This window comes from Oncorhynchus mykiss, chromosome 25, assembly GCF_013265735.2.
Source record: "Oncorhynchus mykiss isolate Arlee chromosome 25, USDA_OmykA_1.1, whole genome shotgun sequence".
Classification (NCBI taxonomy): Eukaryota; Metazoa; Chordata; class Actinopteri; order Salmoniformes; family Salmonidae; genus Oncorhynchus; species Oncorhynchus mykiss.
Window position 1 is genome coordinate 46,972,500 of NC_048589.1, and position 21,517 is coordinate 46,994,016.

At 46.1% G+C, this 21,517-nt stretch overlaps 1 protein-coding gene across 4 annotated transcripts in view; it reads left to right on the forward strand.

Moving 5' to 3' along the window:
• The window catches only part of fgfr3 (fibroblast growth factor receptor 3), a 223,665-nt gene that overhangs the window by 188,975 nt on the left and 13,173 nt on the right, over window positions 1–21,517 (forward strand). For all 4 annotated transcript variants that reach the window (XM_036962310.1, XM_036962309.1, XM_036962312.1 and 1 more), the window contains exons 13-16: window positions 651–841; window positions 1,073–1,195; window positions 3,754–3,824; window positions 21,342–21,479. In XM_036962310.1, coding sequence (XP_036818205.1) covers window positions 651–841; window positions 1,073–1,195; window positions 3,754–3,824; window positions 21,342–21,479 — 523 coding nt within the window. The remainder of the gene's footprint in view (window positions 1–650; window positions 842–1,072; window positions 1,196–3,753; window positions 3,825–21,341; window positions 21,480–21,517) is intronic.

The window sequence follows — 21,517 nt, forward strand, 5'->3', positions numbered from 1 at the left end:
GTCCAGAGTAACACCGAGGTCCTTCACAGTTTTATTTGAGACGACTGTACAACCATCAAGATTAATTGTCAGACTCAAGAGAAGATCCTGTTGTTTCTTGGGACCTAGAACAAGCATCTCTGTTTTGTCCGAGTTTAAAATGAGAAAGTTTGCAGCCATCCACTCCTTACGTCTGAAACACAGGCTTCTAGCGAGGGCAATTTTGGGGCTTCACCATGTTTCATTGAAATGTACAGCTGTGTATCATCCGCATAGCAGGGAAAATTAACATTATGTTTTCGAATAACATCCCCAAGAGGTAAAATATATAGTGAAAACAATAGTGGTCCTAAAACGGAACCTTGAGGAACACCGAAATGTACATGTTCTCTTGATAAGTGTGTGAATTGGACCATTTTCCTGCTAAGCATTCAAACTGTAATAAGTACTTTTGGGTGTCAGTGAAAATGTATGGTGCTAAACGTACATTACCTTCTTTAGGAACATAGTGAAGTAAAAGTAAAAGTTGTCAAAAATATAAATAGTCAAGTAAAGTACAGATACACAAAAAAACTACTGAAGTAGTACTTTAAAGTATTTTTGCTTAAGTATTTTACACCACTGAAAAGGGTTTACGTATAAAGTATAAATACAGAATATATATTCCCCAGGTCCCCTGTACGTGTTGGTGGAGTACGCTTCCAAAGGGAACCTGAGGGAGTACCTGAGAGCCCGTCGGCCCCCAGGGACGGACTACTCCTTCGACACCTGTAAGATCCCTGACGAGCAGCTCACCTTTAAAGACCTGGTGTCCTGTGCCTACCAGGTGGCGCGTGGCATGGAGTACCTGGCCTCACAGAAGGTTGGTGGCATACTGGACAATTCTCAGGGTTTCTAGAAATCCTGGGTGGAGTTTCTGGATTCCCTGTGATTCCGGGGATGTTCCAACTGGGATTGCTGGAAAACCTTGGCATTTTTGGAAAGCTACCGGAATTTTGCAGCCCTGGTTATGATTATATATGGTCTATATGCTACAATATGGTATAATACAGTCCAGTGTATTTAGCCGGACTTATTGCTTCCTCTTCCTCAGTGTATCCATAGAGATCTGGCAGCCAGGAACGTCCTGGTAACCGAGGAGAACGTGATGAAGATTGCAGACTTCGGTCTGGCCAGAGATGTGCACAACATAGACTACTACAAGAAGACTACTAATGTCAGTAATAACATACCACACCCCCCAAGCAGACAGTGATTGGGGAGGTGTGGCATATCTGTTATGGGTAAAACAGTGATTGGTGGGTGGTTTGGGGGAGGTGTGGCATGTCTGTTATGGGAAAAAAAGGGATTGGTGGGGGGTGTGGGGGAGGTGTGGCATATCTGTTATGGGTAAAACAGTGATTGGTGGGGGGTGTGGGGGAGGTGTGGCATATCTGTTATGGGTAAAACAGTGATTGGTGGGGGGTGTGGGGGAGGTGTGGCATATCTGTTATGGGTAAAACAGTGATTGGTGGGGGGTGTGGGGGCGGTGTGGCATATCTGTTATGGGTAAAACAGTGATTGGTGGGGGGTGTGGGGGAGGTGTGGCATATCTGTTATGGGTAAAACAGTGATTGGGGGTGTGGGGGAGGTGTGGTAAAACAGTGATTGGTGGGGTGTGTGGGGGAGGTGTGGCATATCTGTTATGGGTAAAACAGTGATTGGTGGGGGGTGTGGGGGAGGTGTGGCATATCTGTTATGAGTAAAACAGTGATTGGTGGGGGGTGTGGGGGAGGTGTGGCATATCTGTTATGGGTAAAACAGTGATTGGTGGGGGGTGTGGGGGAGGTGTGGCATATCTGTTATGGGTAAAACAGTGATTGGGGGTGTGGGGGAGGTGTGGTAAAACAGTGATTTGTGGGTGGTGTGGGGGATGTGTGGCATATCTGTTATGGGTAAAACAGTGATTGGTGGGGGTGTAGGGGAGGTGTGGCATATCTGTTATGGGTAAAACAGTGATTGGTGGGGGGTGTGGGGGAGGTGTGGCATATCTGTTATGGGTAAAACAGTGATTGGTGGGGGGTGTGGGGGAGGTGTGGCATATCTGTTATGGGTAAAACAGTGATTGGTGGGGGGTGTGGGGGAGGTGTGGCATATCTGTTATGGGTAAAACAGTGATTGGTGGGGGGTGTGGGGGAGGTGTGGCATATCTGTTATGGGTAAAACAGTGATTGGTGGGGGGTGTGGGGGAGGTGTGGCATATCTGTTATGGGTAAAACAGTGATTGGTGGGGGGTGTGGGGGAGGTGTGGCATATCTGTTATGGGTAAAACAGTGATTGGTGGGGGGTGTGGGGGAGGTGTGGCATATCTGTTATGGGTAAAACAGTGATTGGTGGGGTGTGTGGGGGAGGTGTGGCATATCTGTTATGGGTAAAACAGTGATTGGTGGGGGGTGTGGGGGAGGTGTGGCATATCTGTTATGGGTAAAACAGTGATTGGTGGGGGGTGTGGGGGAGGTGTGGCATATCTGTTATGGGTAAAACAGTGATTGGTGGGTGGTGTGGGGGAGGTGTGGCATATCTGTTATGGGTAAAACAGTGATTGGTGGGGGGTGTGGGGGAGGTGTGGCATATCTGTTATGGGTAAAACAGTGATTGGTGGGGGGTGTGGGGGAGGTGTGGCATATCTGTTATGGGTAAAACAGTGATTGGGGGGGTATACAGTATATGTTATGGGTAAGACAGTGATTGGGGGGGTATACAGTATATGTTATGGGTAAGACAGTGATTGGGGGGGGTTATCTGTTATGGGTAAAATAGTGATTGAGGGGTGTGATGGAGGTGTGGTAAGACAGTGATTGGGTGGGTGTGGTATATCTGTTATGGGTAAAACAGTGATTGGGGGGGTTATATCTGTTATGGGTAAAATAGTGATTGAGGGGTGTGATGGAGGTGTGGTAAGACAGTGATTGGGTGGGTGTGTTATATCTGTTATGGGTACGACAGTGATTGGGGTGTGGGGGAGGTGTGGTATATCTGTTATGGGTAAGACAGTGATTGGTGGGGGGTGGGGTATATCTGTTATGGGTAAGACAGTGATTGGTGGGGGTGGGGTATATCTGTTATGGGTAAGACAGTGATTGGTGGGGGTGGGGTATATCTGTTATGGGTAAGACAGTGATTGGTGGGGGTGGGGTATATATGTTATGGGTAAGACAGTGATTGGTGGGGGGTGGGGTATATCTGTTATGGGTAAGACAGTGATTGGTGGGGGGTGGGGTATATCTGTTATGGGTAAGACAGTGATTGGTGGGGGTGGGGTATATCTGTTATGGGTAAGACAGTGATTGGTGGGGGTGGGGTATATTTATTATGGGTAAGACAGTGATTGGTGGGGGGTATATCTGTTATGGGTAAGACAGTGATTGGTGGGGGGTGGGGTATATCTGTTATGGGTAAGACAGTGATTGGTGGGGGTGGGGTATATATGTTATGGGTAAGACAGTGATTGGTGGGGGGTGGGGTATATCTGTTATGGGTAAGACAGTGATTGGTGGGGGTGGGGTATATATGTTATGGGTAAGACAGTGATTGGTGGGGGGTGGGGTATATCTGTTATGGGTAAGACAGTGATTGGTGGGGGTGGGGTATATCTGTTATGGGTAAGACAGTGATTGGTGGGGGTGGGGTATATTTATTATGGGTAAGACAGTGATTGGTGGGGGGTATATCTGTTATGGGTGTTTTGAGCCGTTGTGCTGAGACAGCTGTTCTGTTGTCTGTGTGTTGTTGCAGGGTCGTCTACCCGTGAAATGGATGGCTCCAGAGGCGCTGTTCGACCGCGTCTACACGCACCAGAGCGATGTGTAAGTTGACACAGCCAGCCACACAGCATGCCTCCGGTCTGCCCATGTAGAGAGATATGCAGGACAGGAGGAATGTGTTGTAATATCATGACTTTGTGAATTAGCCTCAATTACCATCAAAACCACATGTGAATATGGATTGATATATCTCAGTCCTGTTGTCTCAGTCTTGTTGTCTCAGTCCTGTCTCAGTCCTGTTGTCTCAGTCCTGTTGTCTGAGTCCTGTTTCAGTCCTGTTGTCTCAGTCCTGTTGTCTCAGTCCTGTTGTCTCAGTCCTGTCTCAGTCCTGTTGTCTCAGTCCTGTTGTCTCAGTCCTGTCTCAGTCCTGTTGTCTCAGTCCTGTTGTCTCAGTCCTGTCTCAGTCCTGTTGTCTCAGTCCTGCTGTCTCAGTCCTGTTGTCTCAGTCCTGTTGTCTCAGTCCTGCTGTCTCAGTCCTGTTGTCTCAGTCCTGCCATCTCAGTCCTGTTGTCTCAGTCCTGTTGTATCAGTCCTGTTGTCTCAGTCCTGTTGTATCAGTCCTGTTGTCTCAGTCCTGTTGTATCAGTCCTGTTGTATCAGTCCTGTTGTCTCAGTTCTGTTGTCTCAGTCCTGTTGTATCAGTCCTCTTGTATCAGTCCTGTTGTATCAGTCCTGTTGTCTCAGTCCTGTTGTCTCAGTCCTGTTGTCTCAGTCCTGTTGTATCGGTCCTGTTGTCTCGGTCCTGCTGTATCGGTCCTGTTGTCTCAGTCCTGTTGTCTCAGTCCTGTCTCAGTCCTGTTGTATCAGTCCGGTTGTATCAGTCCTGTTGTATCAGTCCTGTTGTATCAGTCTTGTTGTCTCAGTCCTGCCGTCTCAGTCCTGTTGTATCAGTCCTGTTGTCTCAGTCCTGTTGTCTCAGTCCTGTTGTCTCAGTCCTGTCTCAGTCCTGTTGTCTCAATCCTGTTGTATCAGTCCTGTCTCAGTCCTGTTAACAAGACTATATACAGGAGGTACCAGTACAGAGTCAATGTGGAGGCTATATACAGGGTGTTACGGTACAGAGTCAATGTGGAAGCTATATACAGTGTGTTACGGTACAGAGTCAATGTGGAGGCTATATACAGGGTGTTACGGTACAGAGTCAGTGTGGAGGCTATATACAGGGTGTTACGGTACAGAGTCAATGTGGAGGCTATATACAGTGTGTTACGGTACAGAGTCAATGTGGAGGCTATATACAGGGGGCACCGGTACAGAGTCAATGTGGAGGCTATATACAGGGTGTTACATTACAGAGTCAATGTGGAGGCTATATACAGGGGGTACCGGTACCGAGTCAGTGTGGAGGCTATATACAGGGGGTACCGGTACAGAGTCAATGTGGAGGCTATATACAGGGGGTACCAGTACAGAGTCAATGTGGCGGCTATATACAGGGTGTTACGGTACAGAGTCAGTGTGGAGGCTATATACAGGGTGTTACGGTACAGAGTCAATGTGGAGGCTATATACAGGGTGTTACGGTACAGAGTCAATGTGGAGGCTATATACAGGGGGTACCAGTACAGAGTCAATGTGGCGGCTATATACAGGGTGTTACGGTACAGAGTCAGTGTGGAGGCTATATACAGGGGGTACCAGTACAGAGTCAATGTGGCGGCTATATACAGGGGGTACCGGTACCGAGTCAGTGTGCGGGGGTACAGGTTAGTTGAGGTAATTTGTACATGGAGGTAGGGGTGAAGTGACTATGCATAGATAAACAGTGAGTAGTAGCAGTGTACAAAACAAATGGTAGGGATGGGGGGGTGCCATTAGATTAATTGTTCAGCAGTGTTATGGCTTGGGGGTAGAAGCTGTTAAGTAGCCTTTTGGTCCTAGACTTGGTGCTCCGTTACAGCATGCCGTGCGGTAGCAGAGAAAACAGTCTTTGACTTGGGTGACTGAATCTATGACGATTTTATGGGCTTTTCCCTGACACCGCCTATTATATAGGTCCTGGATGGCAGGAAGATTGGCCCCGGTGATGTACTGGGCTGTGCATACTACCCTCTGTAGCGCCTTACGGTCAGATGCCGAGCAGTTGCTGCAACCGGTCAGGATGTTCTCGACGGTGCTGCCGTATAACTTTTTGAGGATCTGGGGACCCATGTCAAGTCTTTTCAGTCTCCTGAGGGGGAAAAGATTTTGTCGTGGCCTCTTCACGATTGTTTTGGTTTGTTTAGACCATAATAGTTTGTTGGTGATGTTGGCACCAAGGAACTTAAAACTCTCGACCCGCTCCACTACAGCCCTGTCGATGTCAATGGGGGCCTGTTCGGCCCGCCTTTTCCTGTAGCCCACGATCAGCTCCTATGTCTTGCTCACATTGAGGGAGAGGTTGTTGTCCTGGCACCACACTGACAGTTCTCTGACCTCCTCCCTATAGGCGCCTCATTGTTGTCGGTGATCAGGCCTACCACTGTTGTGTCGTCAGCAAACTTAATGATGGTGTTGGAGTCATGTTTGGCCACGCAGTCGTGGGTGAACAGGAAGTACAGGAGGGGTCTAAGTACACACCCCTGAGGGGCACCAATGTTGAGGATCAGCGTGGCAGATGTGTTGTTGCCTAGCCTTATCACGCGGGGGCGGCCCGTCAGGAAGTCCAGGATCCAGTTGCAGAGAGAGGTGTTTAGTCCCAGTGTCCTTAGCATAGTAATGAGCTTTGTGGGACCTATGGTGTTGAACGCTGAGCTTTAGTCAATGAATAGCATTCTCATGTAGGTGTTCCTTTAGTCCAGGTGGGAAAGGGCAATGTGGTGTGCAATATAGATTGCATCATCTGTGGATCTGTTGGGGCAGTATGCGAATTGGAGTGGGTCTTGGGTTTCCGGCATGATGGTGTTGATGTGAGCCATGACCAGCCTTTTGAAAGCCTTCATTTAGGCAGGTTACCTTCACTTTCTTGGGCACAGGGACTATGGTGGTCTGTTTGAAACATGAAGGTATTACAGTAGTGAAGATACATGCCAGTTGGTCCACAAATGCTTTGAGTACACTTCCTGGTAATCCGCATGGCCCCGTGCGGCTTTGTGAATGTCGTCCTGTTTAAAGGTCTTGCTCACATCGGCTATGGCGAGCGTCATCACACAGTCGTCCGGAACAGCTGGTGTGCTCATGCATGCTTCGGTGTTGCTTGCCTCAAAGCAAGCATAAAATACATTTAGCTCGTCTGGTAGGCTGAGGTGGTAAACTCCTCAATGCCATTGGATGAATCCCGGAACACATTCCAGTCTGTGCTAGCAAAATTGTCCTGTAACGTGGCATCCGTGTCATCTGACCACTTCCGTATTGAGTGAGTCACTGGTACTTCGTACCACAGGAAAGGAAGACCCAGAGTTACCTCTGCTGCAAAGAATAAGGTCATTAGAGTTAACTGAACCTCAGATTGCAGCCCAAATAAATGCTTCACAGAGTTCAAGTAACAGACACATCTCAACATCAACTATTCAGAGGAGACTTCGTGAATCAGGCCTTAGTGGTCAAATTGCTGCAAAGACTAAAGGACACCATGAATAAGAAGAGACTTGCTTGGGCCAAGAAACACAAGCAAGGGACCGGTGGAAATCTGTCCTTTGGTCTGATGAGTCAGTGCTGGTGACACTGTCAGTGATTTATTTAGAATTCAAGGTATACTTAACCAGCATGGCTACCACATCATTCTGCAGCGATACGCCATCCTATCTGGTTTGCGCTTAGTGGGACTATCATTTGTTTTTCAACAGGACAATGACCCAACACACCTTCAGGCTGTGTAAGGGCTATTTGACCAAGGAGGAGAGTGATGGAGTGCTGCATCAGATGACCTGGCCTCCTCAATCACCCTACCTCAACCCAATTGAGATGGTTTGGGATGAGTTTGACCACAGAGTGAAGGAAAAGAAGAACTCAGCATATGTGGGAACTCCTTCCAGATTGTTGGAAAACCAGGTGAAGCTGGTTGACAGAATTCAAAGAGTGTGCAAAGCTGTCATCAAGGCAGAGGATGGCTACTTTGAAGAATCTCAAATATAACATATATTTTGACCTGTTTAGCACTTCTTTGGTTATTACAAGATTCCAAATGTGTTATTTCATAGTTTTAATGTTTTCACTATTATTCTACAATGTAAAAAATTGAAAAAATAAAGAAAAACCCTGGAATGAATAGGTGTTTCCAAATGTTTGACTGGTACTGTACATATAAAGTGTAGAATAGGTGTTACCAAGCCTTTGACTGGTACTGTACATATAAAGTGTAGAATAGGTGTTACCAAGCCTTTGACTGGTACTGTACATATAAAGTGTAGAATAGGTGTTACCAAGCCTTTGACTGGTACTGTACATATAAAGTGTAGAATAGGTGTTACCAAGCCTTTGACTGGTACTGTACATATAAAGTGTAGAATAGGTGTTTCCAAGCCTTTGACTGGTACTGTACATATAAAGTGTAGAATAGGTGTTACCAAGCCTTTGACTGGTACTGTACATATAAAGTGTAGAATAGGTGTTACCAAGCCTTTGACTGGTACTGTACATATAAAGTGTAGAATAGGTGTTACCAAGCCTTTGACTGGTACTGTACATATAAAGTGTAGAATAGGTGTTACCAAGCCTTTGACTGGTACTGTACATATAAAGTGTAGAATAGGTGTTACCAAGCCTTTGACTGGTACTGTACATATAAAGTGTAGAATAGGTGTTACCAAGCCTTTGACTGGTACTGTACATATAAAGTGTAGAATAGGTGTTACCAAGCCTTTGACTGGTACTGTACATATAAAGTGTAGAATAGGTGTTACCAAGCCTTTGACTGGTACTGTACATATAAAGTGTAGAATAGGTGTTACCAAGCCTTTGACTGGTACTGTACATATAAAGTGTAGAATAGGTGTTACCAAGCCTTTGACTGGTACTGTACATATAAAGTGTAGAATAGGTGTTTCCAAGCCTTTGACTGGTACTGTACATATAAAGTGTAGAATAGGTGTTACCAAGCCTTTGACTGGTACTGTACATATAAAGTGTAGAATAGGTGTTACCAAGCCTTTGACTGGTGCTGTACATATAAAGTGTAGAATAGGTGTTACCAAGCCTTTGACTGGTACTGTACATATAAAGTGTAGAATAGGTGTTTCCAAGCGTTTGACTGGTACTGTACATATAAAGTGTAGAATAGGTGTTACCAAGCCTTTGACTGGTGCTGTACATATAAAGTGTAGAATAGGTGTTACCAAGCCTTTGACTGGTACTGTACATATAAAGTGTAGAATAGGTGTTTCCAAGCCTTTGACTGGTACTGTACATATAAAGTGTAGAATAGGTGTTACCAAGCCTTTGACTGGTACTGTACATATAAAGTGTAGAATAGGTGTTACCAAGCCTTTGACTGGTACTGTACATATAAAGTGTAGAATAGGTGTTACCAAGCCTTTGACTGGTACTGTACATATAAAGTGTAGAATAGGTGTTACCAAGCGTTTGACTGGTACTGTACATATAAAGTGTAGAATAGGTGTTACCAAGCCTTTGACTGGTACTGTACATATAAAGTGTAGAATAGGTGTTACCAAGCGTTTGACTGGTACTGTACATATAAAGTGTAGAATAGGTGTTACCAAGCGTTTGACTGGTGCTGTACATATAAAGTGTAGAATAGGTGTTACCAAGCCTTTGACTGGTACTGTACATATAAAGTGTAGAATAGGTGTTTCCAAGCCTTTGACTGGTACTGTACATATAAAGTGTAGAATAGGTGTTACCAAGCCTTTGACTGGTACTGTACATATAAAGTGTAGAATAGGTGTTACCAAGCCTTTGACTGGTACTGTACATATAAAGTGTAGAATAGGTGTTACCAAGCCTTTGACTGGTACTGTACATATAAAGTGTAGAATAGGTGTTACCAAGCCTTTGACTGGTACTGTACATATAAAGTGTAGAATAGGTGTTACCAAGCCTTTGACTGGTACTGTACATATAAAGTGTAGAATAGGTGTTACCAAGCCTTTGACTGGTGCTGTACATATAAAGTGTAGAATAGGTGTTACCAAGCCTTTGACTGGTGCTGTACATATAAAGTGACTAGTGTTCAATAACTCTATGTACACAGGGCAGCAGTCTCTAAGGTTCAGGGTAGAGTACAGGGTGGTAGCCGGCTAGTAACAGTGACTAAGGTTCAGGGTAGAGTACAGGGTGGTAGACGGCTAGTAACAGTGACTAAGGTTCAGGGTAGAGTACAGGGTGGTAGCCGGCTAGTAACAGTGACTAAGGTTCAGGGTAGAGTACAGGGTGGTAGACGGCTAGTAACAGTGACTAAGGTTCAGGGTAGAGTACAGGGTGGTAGCCGGCTAGTAACAGTGACTAAGGTTCAGAGTAGAGTACAGGGTGGTAGCCGGCTAGTAACAGTGACTAAAGTTCAGGGTAGAGTACAGGGTGGTAGCCGGCTAGTAACAGTCTCTAAGGTTCAGGGTAGAGTACAGGGTGGTAGCCGGCTAGTAACAGTGACTAAAGTTCAGGGTAGAGTACAGAGCTGTAGCCGGCTAGTAACAGTCTCTAAGGTGCAGGGTAGAGTACAGGGTGGTAGCCGGCTAGTAACAGTGACTAAAGTTCAGGGTAGAGTACAGGGTGGTAGCCGGCTAGTAACAGTGACTAAGGTTCAGGGTAGAGTACAGGGTGGTAGCCGGCTAGTAACAGTGACTAAAGTTCAGGGTAGAGTACAGGGTGGTAGCCGGCTAGTAACAGTCTCTAAGGTGCAGGGTAGAGTACAGGGTGGTAGCCGGCTAGTAACAGTGACTAAGGTTCAGGGTAGAGTACAGGGTGGTAGCCGGCTAGTAACAGTCTCTAAGGTTCAGGGTAGAGTACAGGGTGGTAGCCGGCTAGTAACAGTGACTAAGGTTCAGGGTAGAGTACAGGGTGGTAGCCGGCTAGTAACAGTCTCTAAGGTTCAGGGTAGAGTACAGGGTGGTAGCCGGCTAGTAACAGTGACTAAAGTTCAGGGTAGAGTACAGGGTGGTAGCCGGCTAGTAACAGTGACTAAAGTTCAGGGTAGAGTACAGGGTGGTAGCCGGCTAGTAACAGTCTCTAAGGTTCAGGGTAGAGTACAGGGTGGTAGCCGGCTAGTAACAGTGACTAAGGTTCAGGGTAGAGTACAGGGTGGTAGCCGGCTAGTAACAGTGACTAAGGTTCAGGCTAGAGTACAGGGTGGTAGCCGGCTAGTAACAGTCTCTAAGGTTCAGGGTAGAGTACAGGGTGGTAGCCGGCTAGTAACAGTGACTAAGGTTCAGGGTACAGTACAGGGTGGTAGCCGGCTAGTAACAGTGACTAAGGTTCAGGGTAGAATACAGGGTGGTAGCCGGCTAGTAACAGTGACTAAGGTTCAGGGCAGGGTACTGGGCTGTAGCCGGCTAGTAACAGTCTCTAAGGTTCAGGGTAGAGTACAGGGTGGTAGCCAGGTAGTAGCAGTGACTAAGGTTCAGGGTAGAGTATGTGGTGGTAGCCGGCTAGTAACAGTGACTAAGGTTCAGGGTAGAGTACAGGGTGGTAGCCGGCTAGTAACAGTGACTAAGGTTCAGGGTAGAGTACAGGGTGGTAGCCGGCTAGTAACAGTGATTAAGGTTCAGGGTAGAGTACAGGGTGGTAGACGGCTAGTAACAGTAACTAAGGTTCAGGGTAGAGTACAGGGTGGTAGCCGGCTAGTAACAGTGACTAAGGTTCAGGGTAGAGTACAGGGTGGTAGCCGGCTAGTAACAGTGACTAAGGTTCAGGGTAGAGTACAGGGTGGTAGCCGGCTAGTAACAGTGACTAAGGTTCAGGGTAGAGTACTGGGTGGTAGCTGGCTAGTAACAGTGACTAAGGTTCAGGGTAGAGTACAGGGTGGTAGCCGGCTAGTAACAGTGACTAAGGTTCAGGGTAGAGTACAGAGCTGTAGCCGGCTAGTAACAGTGACTAAGGTTCAGGGTAGAGTACAGGGTGGTAGCCGGCTAGTAACAGTAACTAAGGTTCAGGGTAGAGTACAGGGTGGTAGCCGGCTAGTAACAGTGATTAAGGTTCAGGGTAGAGTACAGGGTGGTAGACGACTAGTAACAGTAACTAAGGTTCAGAGTAGAGTACAGGGTGGTAGCCGGCTAGTAACAGTGACTAAGGTTCAGGGTAGAGTACAGGGTGGTAGCCGGCTTGTAACAGTGACTAAGGTTCAGGGTAGAGTACAGGGTGGTAGCCGGCTAGTAACAGTGACTAAGGTTCAGGGTAGAGTACAGGGTGGTAGCCGGCTAGTAACAGTGACTAAGGTTCAGGGTAGAGTACAGGGTGGTTGCCGGCTAGTAACAGTGATTAAGGTTCAGGGTAGAGTACTGGGTGGTAGCCGGCTAGTAACAGTGACTAAGGTTCAGGGTAGAGTACAGGGTGGTTGCCGGCTAGTAACAGTGACTAAGGTTCAGGGTAGAATACAGGGTGGTAGCCGGCTAGTAACAGTGACTAAGGTTCAGGGTAGAGTACAGGGTGGTAGCCGGCTAGTAACAGGACTAAGGTTCAGGGTAGAGTACAGGGTGGTAGCCGGCTAGTAACAGTGACTAAGGCTCAGGGCAGGGTACTGGGCGGTAGCCGGCTAGTAACAGTGACTAAGGTTCAGGGTAGAGTACAGGGTGGTAGCTGGCTAGTAACAGTGACTAAGGTCCAGGGCAGGGTACTGGGCGGTAGCCGGCTAATAACAGTGATTAAGGTTCAGGGTAGAGTACAGGGTGGTAGCCGGCTAGTAACAGTGACTAAGGTTCAGGGTAGAGTACTGGGTGGTAGCTGGCTAGTAACAGTGACTAAGGTCCAGGGCAGGGTACTGGGCGGTAGCCGGCTAGTAACAGTGATTAAGGTTCAGGGTAGAGTACAGGGTGGTAGACGACTAGTAACAGTAACTAAGGTTCAGAGTAGAGTACAGGGTGGTAGCCGGCTAGTAACAGTGATTAAGGTTCAGGGTAGAGTACTGGGTGGTAGACGGCTAGTAACAGTAACTAAGGTTCAGGGTAGAGTACAGGGTGGTAGCCGGCTAGTAACAGTGATTAAGGTTCAGGGTAGAGTACAGGGTGGTAGCCGGCTAGTAACAGTAACTAAGGTTCAGGGTAGAGTACAGGGTGGTATCCGGCTAGTAACAGTGACTAATGTTCAGGGTAGATTACAGAGCTGTAGCCGGCTAGTAACAGTGACTAAGGTTCAGGGTAGAGTACAGGGTGGTAGCCGGCTAGTAACAGTGACTAAGGTTCAGGGTAGAGTACAGGGTGGTAGCCGGCTAGTAACAGTGACTAAGGTTCAGGGTAGAGTACAGGGTGGTAGCCGGCTAGTAACAGTGACTAAGGTTCAGGGTAGAGTACTGGGTGGTAGCTGGCTTGTAACAGTGATTAAGGTTCAGGGTAGAGTACAGGGTGGTAGCTGGCTAGTAACAGTGACTAAGGTTCAGGGTAGAGTACAGGGTGGTAGCCGGCTAGTAACAGTGACTAAGGTTCAGGGTAGAGTACAGGGTGGTAGCCGGCTAGTAACAGTGACTAAGGTTCAGGGTAGAGTACAGGGTGGTAGCCGGCTAGTAACAGTGACTAAGGTTCAGGGTAGAGTACAGGGTGGTAGCCGGCTAGTAACAGTGACTAAGGTTCAGGGTAGAGTACTGGGTGGTAGCTGGCTTGTAACAGTGATTAAGGTTCAGGGTAGAGTACAGGGTGGTAGCTGGCTAGTAACAGTGACTAAGGTTCAGGGTAGAGTACAGGGTGGTAGCCGGCTAGTAACAGTGACTAAGGTTCAGGGTAGAGTACAGAGCTGTAGCCGGCTAGTAACAGTGACTAAGGTTCAGGGTAGAGTACAGGGTGGTAGACGGCTAGTAACAGTAACTAAGGTTCAGGGTAGAGTACAGGGTGGTAGCCGGCTAGTAACAGTGACTAAGGTTCAGGGTAGAGTACTGGGTGGTAGCCGGCTAGTAACAGTGACTAAAGTTCAGGGTAGAGTACAGGGTGGTTGCCGGCTAGTAACAGTGACTAAGGTTCAGGGTAGAGTACAGGGTGGTAGCCGGCTAGTAACAGTGACTAAGGTTCAGGGTAGAGTACTGGGTGGTAGCTGGCTAGTAACAGTGACTAAGGTCCAGGGCAGGGTACTGGGCGGTAGCCGGCTAGTAACAGTGATTAAGGTTCAGGGTAGAGTACAGGGTGGTAGCCAGCTAGTAACAGTGACTAAGGTTCAGGGTAGAGTACAGAGCTGTAGCCGGCTAGTAACAGTGACTAAGGTTCAGGGTAGAGTACAGGGTGGTAGACGGCTAGTAACAGTGACTAAGGTTCAGGGTAGAGTACAGGGTGGTAGCCGGCTAGTAACAGTGACTAAGGTTCAGGGTAGAGTACTGGGTGGTAGCTGGCTAGTAACAGTGACTAAGGTCCAGGGCAGGGTACTGGGCGGTAGCCGGCTAGTAACAGTGATTAAGGTTCAGGGTAGAGTACAGGGTGGTAGCCAGCTAGTAACAGTGACTAAGGTTCAGGGTAGAGTACAGAGCTGTAGCCGGCTAGTAACAGTGACTAAGGTTCAGGGTAGAGTACAGGGTGGTAGACGGCTAGTAACAGTGACTAAGGTTCAAGGCAAGGTACTGCGCAGAGGCCAGCTGGTGGTGACTGTTTAACAGTCTGATGTCCTGGAGATGGAAGCCAAGGAACTTTAAACTTGTTACCCCTCCACTGCAGCCTTGTTGATGTGGATGGGGGCGTGCTTTCTCTGTTGTCTACTGTAGTCCACGTTCAGCTCCTTCATTTTGTTGACGTTGAGAGAGAGGTTATTTTCCTGGCACCACTCTGCCAGGGCTCTCACCTCCTCCCTGTAGGCCGTCTCGTCGTTGTTGGCAATCAAGCCTACCACTGTTGTGTTGTCGGCAAACTTGAAGATTGAGTAGGAGACTTGCATGTCCACGTACTTAAATCAAATCAAATGTTATTTGTCACATGCTTGGTAAACAACAGGTGTACCCTAACAGTGAAATGCTTACTTACTTTTCCAACAATGCAGAGTTAAAGATAACAAAATGAATACAAACGAAACAGTGCCAGTGAATAATGAATCAAAATACCATGCCTATATACAAGGTTTACAGGAGCGGGCTGTTGAGTGGATCAGTGTGGAGGAGGTGTTGTTGCCTACCTTCCCCATCTGAGGTCGGCCCATCAGGAAGTCTAGGACCCAGTTGCACAGAGATGGGTTCAGAGCCAGGACCCTGAGGTTACTCATGCACTTGGAGGGCACTCTGTCGTTGTCAATGAGCTGTAGTCAATGGAACAGCATTCTCACGTAGGTGTTCCTCTTGTCCAGGAGGGATAGGGCGGCGTGGAATGCCATGGCGATTGCGTCGTCCCATGGATCTGTTGGAGCGGTATGCAAATTGTAGTGGGTCTAGGGCTTCTGGGTAAGGTGGAGGTGATCCTTAACTAGCCTCTCAAAGTGCTGCTAGTCATTCAGTTAAGGTACCTTATCTTCCTTTTAGGTTCTAGATAGTAACTTGTTTTTCTAAAAGTGTAGACTTGGAAACAATGTGTCCCTGTAGGTCTGGGTTATAGTATTAGCCGTGTATACAGTAGTAGGTCTGGGTTATAGTATTAGCCCTGTATACAGTAGTAGGGCTGGGTTATAGTATTAGCCCTGTATACAGTAGTAGGTCTGGGTTATAGTATTAGCCCTGTGTACAGTAGTAGGTCTGGGTTACAGTATTAGCCCTGTATACTGTAGTAGGGCTGGGTTATAGTATTAGCCCTGTATACAGTAGTAGGTCTGGGTTACAGTATTAGCCCTGTGTACAGTAGTAGGTCTGGGTTATAGTATTAGCCCTGTATACAGTAGTAGATCTGGATTATAGTATTAGCCCTGTATACAGTAGAAGGTCTGGGTTATAGTATTAGCCCTGTATACAGTAGTAGGTCTGGGTTATAGTATTAGCCTTGTATACAGTAGTAGGTCTGGGTTATAGTATTAGCCCTGTATACAGTAGTAGGTCTGGGTTATAGTATTAGCCCTGTATACAGTAGTAGGTCTGGGTTATAGTATTTGCCCTGTATACAGTAGTAGGTCTGGGTTATAGTATTAGCCCTGTATACAGTAGTAGGTCTGGGTTATAGTATTAGCCCTGTATACAGTAGTAGGTCTGGGTTATAGTATTAGCCCTGTATACAGTAGTAGGTCTGGGTTATAGTATTAGCCCTGTATACAGTAGTAGGTCTGGGTTATAGTATTAGCCCTGTATACAGTAGTAGGTCTGGGTTATAGTATTAGCCCTGTATACAGTAGTAGGTCTGGGTTATAATATTAGCCCTGTGTACAGTAGTAGGTCTGGGTTACAGTATTAGCCCTGTGTACAGCAGTAGGTCTGGGTTACAGTATTAGCCCTGTATACAGTAGTAGGTCTGGGTTACAGTATTAGCCCTGTATACAGTAGTAGGTCTGGGTTATAGTATTAGCCCTGTATACAGTAGTAGGTCTGGGTTACAGTATTAGCCCTGTATACAGTAGTAGGTCTGGGTTACAGTATTAGCCCTGTATACAGTAGTAGGTCTGGGTTATAGTATTATCCCTGTATACAGTAGTAGGTCTGGGTTACAGTATTAGCCCTGTATACACTAGTAGGGCTGGGTTACAGTATTAGCCCTGTATACAGTAGTAGGTCTGGGTTATAGTATTAGCCCTGTATACCGTAGTAGGTCTGGGTTACAGTATTAGCCCTGTATACAGTAGTAGGTCTGGGTTACAGTATTAGCCCTGTATACAGTAGTAGGTCTGGGTTATAGTATTAGCCCTGTATACAGTAGTAGGTCTGGGTTATAGTATTAGCTCTGTATACAGTAGTAGGTCTGGGTTATAGTATTAGCCCTGTATACAGTAGTAGGTCTGGGTTATAGTATTAGCCCTGTATACAGTAGTAGGTCTGGGTTATAGTATTAGCCCTGTATACAGCAGTAGGTCTGGGTTATAGTATTAGCCCTGTGTACAGTAGTAGGTCTGGGTTACAGTATTAGCCCTGTGTACAGTAGTAGGTCTGGGTTACAGTATTAGGTCTGTATACAGTAGTAGGGCTGGGTTACAGTATTATCCCTGTATACAGTAGTAGGTCTGGGTTACAGTATTAGCCCTGTATACAGTAGTAGGTCTGGGTTACAGTATTAGCCCTGTATACAGTAGTAGGGCTGGGTTACAGTATTAGCCCTGTGTACAGTAGTAGGTCTGGGTTATAGTATTAGCACTGTATACAGTAGTAGGTCTGGGTTACAGTATTAGCCCTGTATACAGTAGTAGGTCTGGGTTACAGTATTAGCCCTGTATACAGTAGTAGGTCTGGGTTATAGTATTAGCCCTGTATACAGTAGTAGGTCTGGGTTACAGCATTAGCCCTGTATACAGTAGTAGGTCTGGGTTACAGTATTAGCCCTGTATACAGTAGTAGGTCTGGGTTACAGTATTAGCCCTGTATACAGTAGTAGGTCTGGGTTATAGTATTAGCCCTGTATACAGTAGTAGGTCTGGGTTACAGTATTAGCCCTGTATACAGTAGTAGGTCTGGGTTACAGTATTAGCCCTGTATACAGTAGTAGGTCTGGGTTATAGTATTATCCCTGTATACAGTAGTAGGTCTGGGTTATAGTATTAGCCCTGTATACAGTAGTAGGTCTGGGTTATAGTATTAGCCCTGTATACAGTAGTAGGTCTGGGTTATAGTATTAGCCCGGTATACAGTAGTAGGTCTGGGTTATAGTATTATCCCTGTATACAGTAGTAGGTCTGGGTTATAGTATTAGCCCTGTATACAGTAGTAGGTCTGGGTTATAGTATTAGCCCTGTATACAGTAGTAGGTCTGGGTTATAGTATTAGCCCTGTATACAGTAGTAGGTCTGGGTTACAGTATTAGCCCTGTATACACTAGTAGGGCTGGGTTACAGTATTAGCCCTGTATACAGTAGTAGGTCTGGGTTATAGTATTAGCCCTGTATGCCGTAGTAGGTCTGGGTTACAGTATTAGCCCTGTATACAGTAGTAGGTCTGGGTTACAGTATTAGCCCTGTATACAGTAGTAGGTCTGGGTTATAGTATTAGCCCTGTATACAGTAGTAGGTCTGGGTTATAGTATTAGCCCTGTATACAGTAGTAGGTCTGGGTTATAGTATTAGCCCTGTATACAGTAGTAGGTCTGGGTTATAGTATTAGCCCTGTATACAGTAGTAGGTCTGGGTTATAGTATTAGCCCTGTATACAGTAGTAGGTCTGGGTTATAGTATTAGCCCGGTATACAGCAGTAGGTCTGGGTTATAGTATTAGCCCTGTGTACAGTAGTAGGTCTGGGTTACAGTATTAGCCCTGTGTACAGTAGTAGGTCTGGGTTACAGTATTAGGCCTGTATACAGTAGTAGGGCTGGGTTACAGTATTATCCCTGTATACAGTAGTAGGTCTGGGTTACAGTATTAGCCCTGTATACAGTAGTAGGTCTGGGTTACAGTATTAGCCCTGTATACAGTAGTAGGGCTGGGTTACAGTATTAGCCCTGTGTACAGTAGTAGGTCTGGGTTATAGTATTAGCCCTGTATACAGTAGTAGGTCTGGGTTACAGTATTAGCCATGTATACAGTAGTAGGTCTGGGTTACAGTATTAGCCCTGTATACAGTAGTAGGTCTGGGTTATAGTATTAGCCCTGTATACAGTAGTAGGTCTGGGTTACAGCATTAGCCCTGTATACAGTAGTAGGTCTGGGTTACAGTATTAGCCCTGTATACAGTAGTAGGTCTGGGTTACAGTATTAGCCCTGTATACAGTAGTAGGTCTGGGTTATAGTATTAGCCCTGTATACAGTAGTAGGTCTGGGTTACAGCATTAGCCCTGTATACAGTAGTAGGTCTGGGTTACAGTATTAGCCCTGTATACAGTAGTAGGTCTGGGTTATAGTATTAGCCCTGTGTACAGTAGTAGGTCTGGGTTATAGTATTAGCCCTGTACTCAGTAGTAGGTCTGGGTTATAATATTAGCCCTGTATACAGTAGTAGGTCTGGGTTATAGTATTAGCCCGGTATACAGTAGTAGGTCTGGGTTACAATATTAGCTCTGTATACAGTAGTAGGTCTGGGTTATAGTATTAGCCCTGTACTCAGTAGTAGGTCTGGGTTATAGTATTAGCCCTGTATACAGTAGTAGGTCTGGGTTATAGTATTAGCCCTGTATACAGTAGTAGATCTGGGTTATAGTATTAGCCCTGTATACAGCAGTAGGTCTGGGTTACAGTATTAGCCCTGTATACAGTAGTAGGTCTGGGTTATAGTATTAGTCCTGTATACAGTAGTAGGTCTAGGTTATAGTATTAGCCCTGTATACAGTAGTAGGTCTGGGTTATAGTATTAGCCCTGTATACAGTAGTAGGTCTGGGTTATAGTATTAGCCCTGTATACAGTAGTAGGTCTGGGTTATAGTATTAGCCCTGTATACAGTAGTAGGTCTGGGTTATAATATTAGCCCTGTATACAGTAGTAGGTCTGGGTTATAGTATTAGCCCTGTATACAGTAGTAGGTCTGGGTTATAGTATTAGCCCTGTATACAGTAGTAGGTCTGGGTTATAGTATTAGCCCTGTATACAGTAGTAGGTCTGGGTTATAGTATTAGCCCTGTATACAGTAGTAGGTCTGGGTTATAGTATTAGCCCTGTATACAGTAGTAGGTCTGGGTTATAGTATTAGCCCTGTACTCAGTAGTAGGTCTGGGTTATAGTATTAGCCCTGTATACAGTAGTAGGTCTGGGTTATAGTATTAGCCCAGTATACAGTAGTAGGTCTGGGTTACAATATTAGCTCTGTATACAGTAGTAGGTCTGGGTTATAGTATTAGTCCTGTATACAGTAGTAGGTCTGGGTTATAGTATTAGCCCTGTATACAGTAGTAGGTCTGGGTTATAGTATTAGCCCTGTATACAGTAGTAGGTCTGGGTTATAGTATTAGCCCTGTATACAGTAGTAGGTCTGGGTTATAGTATTAGCCCTGTATACAGTAGTAGGTCTGGGTTATAGTATTAGCCCTGTATACAGTAGTAGGTCTGGGTTATAGTATTAGCCCTGTATAGAGCAGTAGGTCTGGGTTACAGTATTAGCCCTGTATACAGTAGTAGGTCTGGGTTATAGTATTAGCCCTGTATACAGTAGTAGGTCTGGGTTATAGTATTAGCCCTGTATACAGTAGTAGGTCTGGGTTATAGTATTAGCCCTGTATACAGTAGTAGGTCTGGGTTATAGTATTAGTCCTGTATACAGTAGTAGGTCTGGGTTATAGTATTTTCTTCTTTGAGTTGTAGGGATGTTGTTGATGTTGTTGTTGATGTTGTTGTTGTTGTTGACCTTCCTTGTGCTGATGGCAGTAGTGCTGTAGGGATGTTGTTTTTGATGTTGTTCTTGATATGGACCATACCAGCTTGATGATGAGCTTGGAGGGCACTATGGTGTTGAATGCTGAGCTATAGTCAATGAACAGCATTCTTACATAGGTATTCCTCTTGTCCAGATGGGATAGAGCAGTGGGCAGTGTGTTGGCGATTGCATCGTCTGATCCTTGACTAGTCTCTCAAAGCACTTCATGATGACAGAAGTGATTTAGTTCAGTTACCTTAGCCTTCTTGGGAACAGGAACAATGGTGGCCCTCTTGAAGCATGTGGGAACAGCAGACTGGGATAGGGATTGATTGAATATGTCCGTAAACACTCCAGCCAGCTGGTCTGTGCATGCTCTGAGGACGCGGCTATGGATGCCGTCTGGGCCAACAGCCTTACGAGGGTTAACATGTTTAAATGTCTTACTCACGTTGGCCACGGAGAAGGAGAGGGGGGCCCACAGTCCCTGTTAGTGGGCCACATCGGTGGCACTGTATTATCCTCAAAGCGGGAAAAGGTGTTTAGTTTGTCTGAAAGCAAGATGTCGGTGTCCGTGACGTCCCTGGTTTTCCCTTTGTAGTCCGTGATTGTCCGTAAACCCTGTCACATACGTCTCGTGTCTGAGCCGTCGACTCCACTTTGCCTCTGTACTGATATTTCACTTGTTTGATTGCCTTGCGGAGGGAATAACTACACTGTTTGTATTCGGCCATATTCCCAGTCACCGTGCCATGGTTAAATGCGGTGGTTTGCGCTTTCAGTTTTGTGTGAATGCTGCCGTCAATCCACGGTTTCTGGTTTGGGTAGGTTTTAATAGTCACAGTGGGTGCAACATCTCCAATACACATCCTTATAAACTCACTCACCGAATCAGCGTATAGATCAATGTTATTCTCCGTTGGCTACCCGGAACATGTCCCAGTCCGCGTGATCAAAACAATCTTGAAGATTGGTCAGAAAGTACATATATCATGATGGGAATTTACTGATACAATGATACACTTACCAGAGACAGGTCCAGGTACTAGAGTTAGAGTTGAGGGGAGTGATGTATTTAATAAGATATAAAGTCAAAATGACAGCTGAACAATCTTACTATTTCAGTGCTCTTTGACCTCTAATCTGTGATCCCTCCCCTCTCTCCAGGTGGTCGTATGGGGTGCTGCTCTGGGAGATATTTACCTTGGGAGGGTCCCCGTACCCCGGCATCCCTGTAGAGGAGCTGTTCAAACTGCTGAAGGAGGGCCACCGCATGGACAAACCTGCCAACTGCACACATGAACTGTAGGTCATGTTAATGTCACAGATGTTTTATCTCTCGT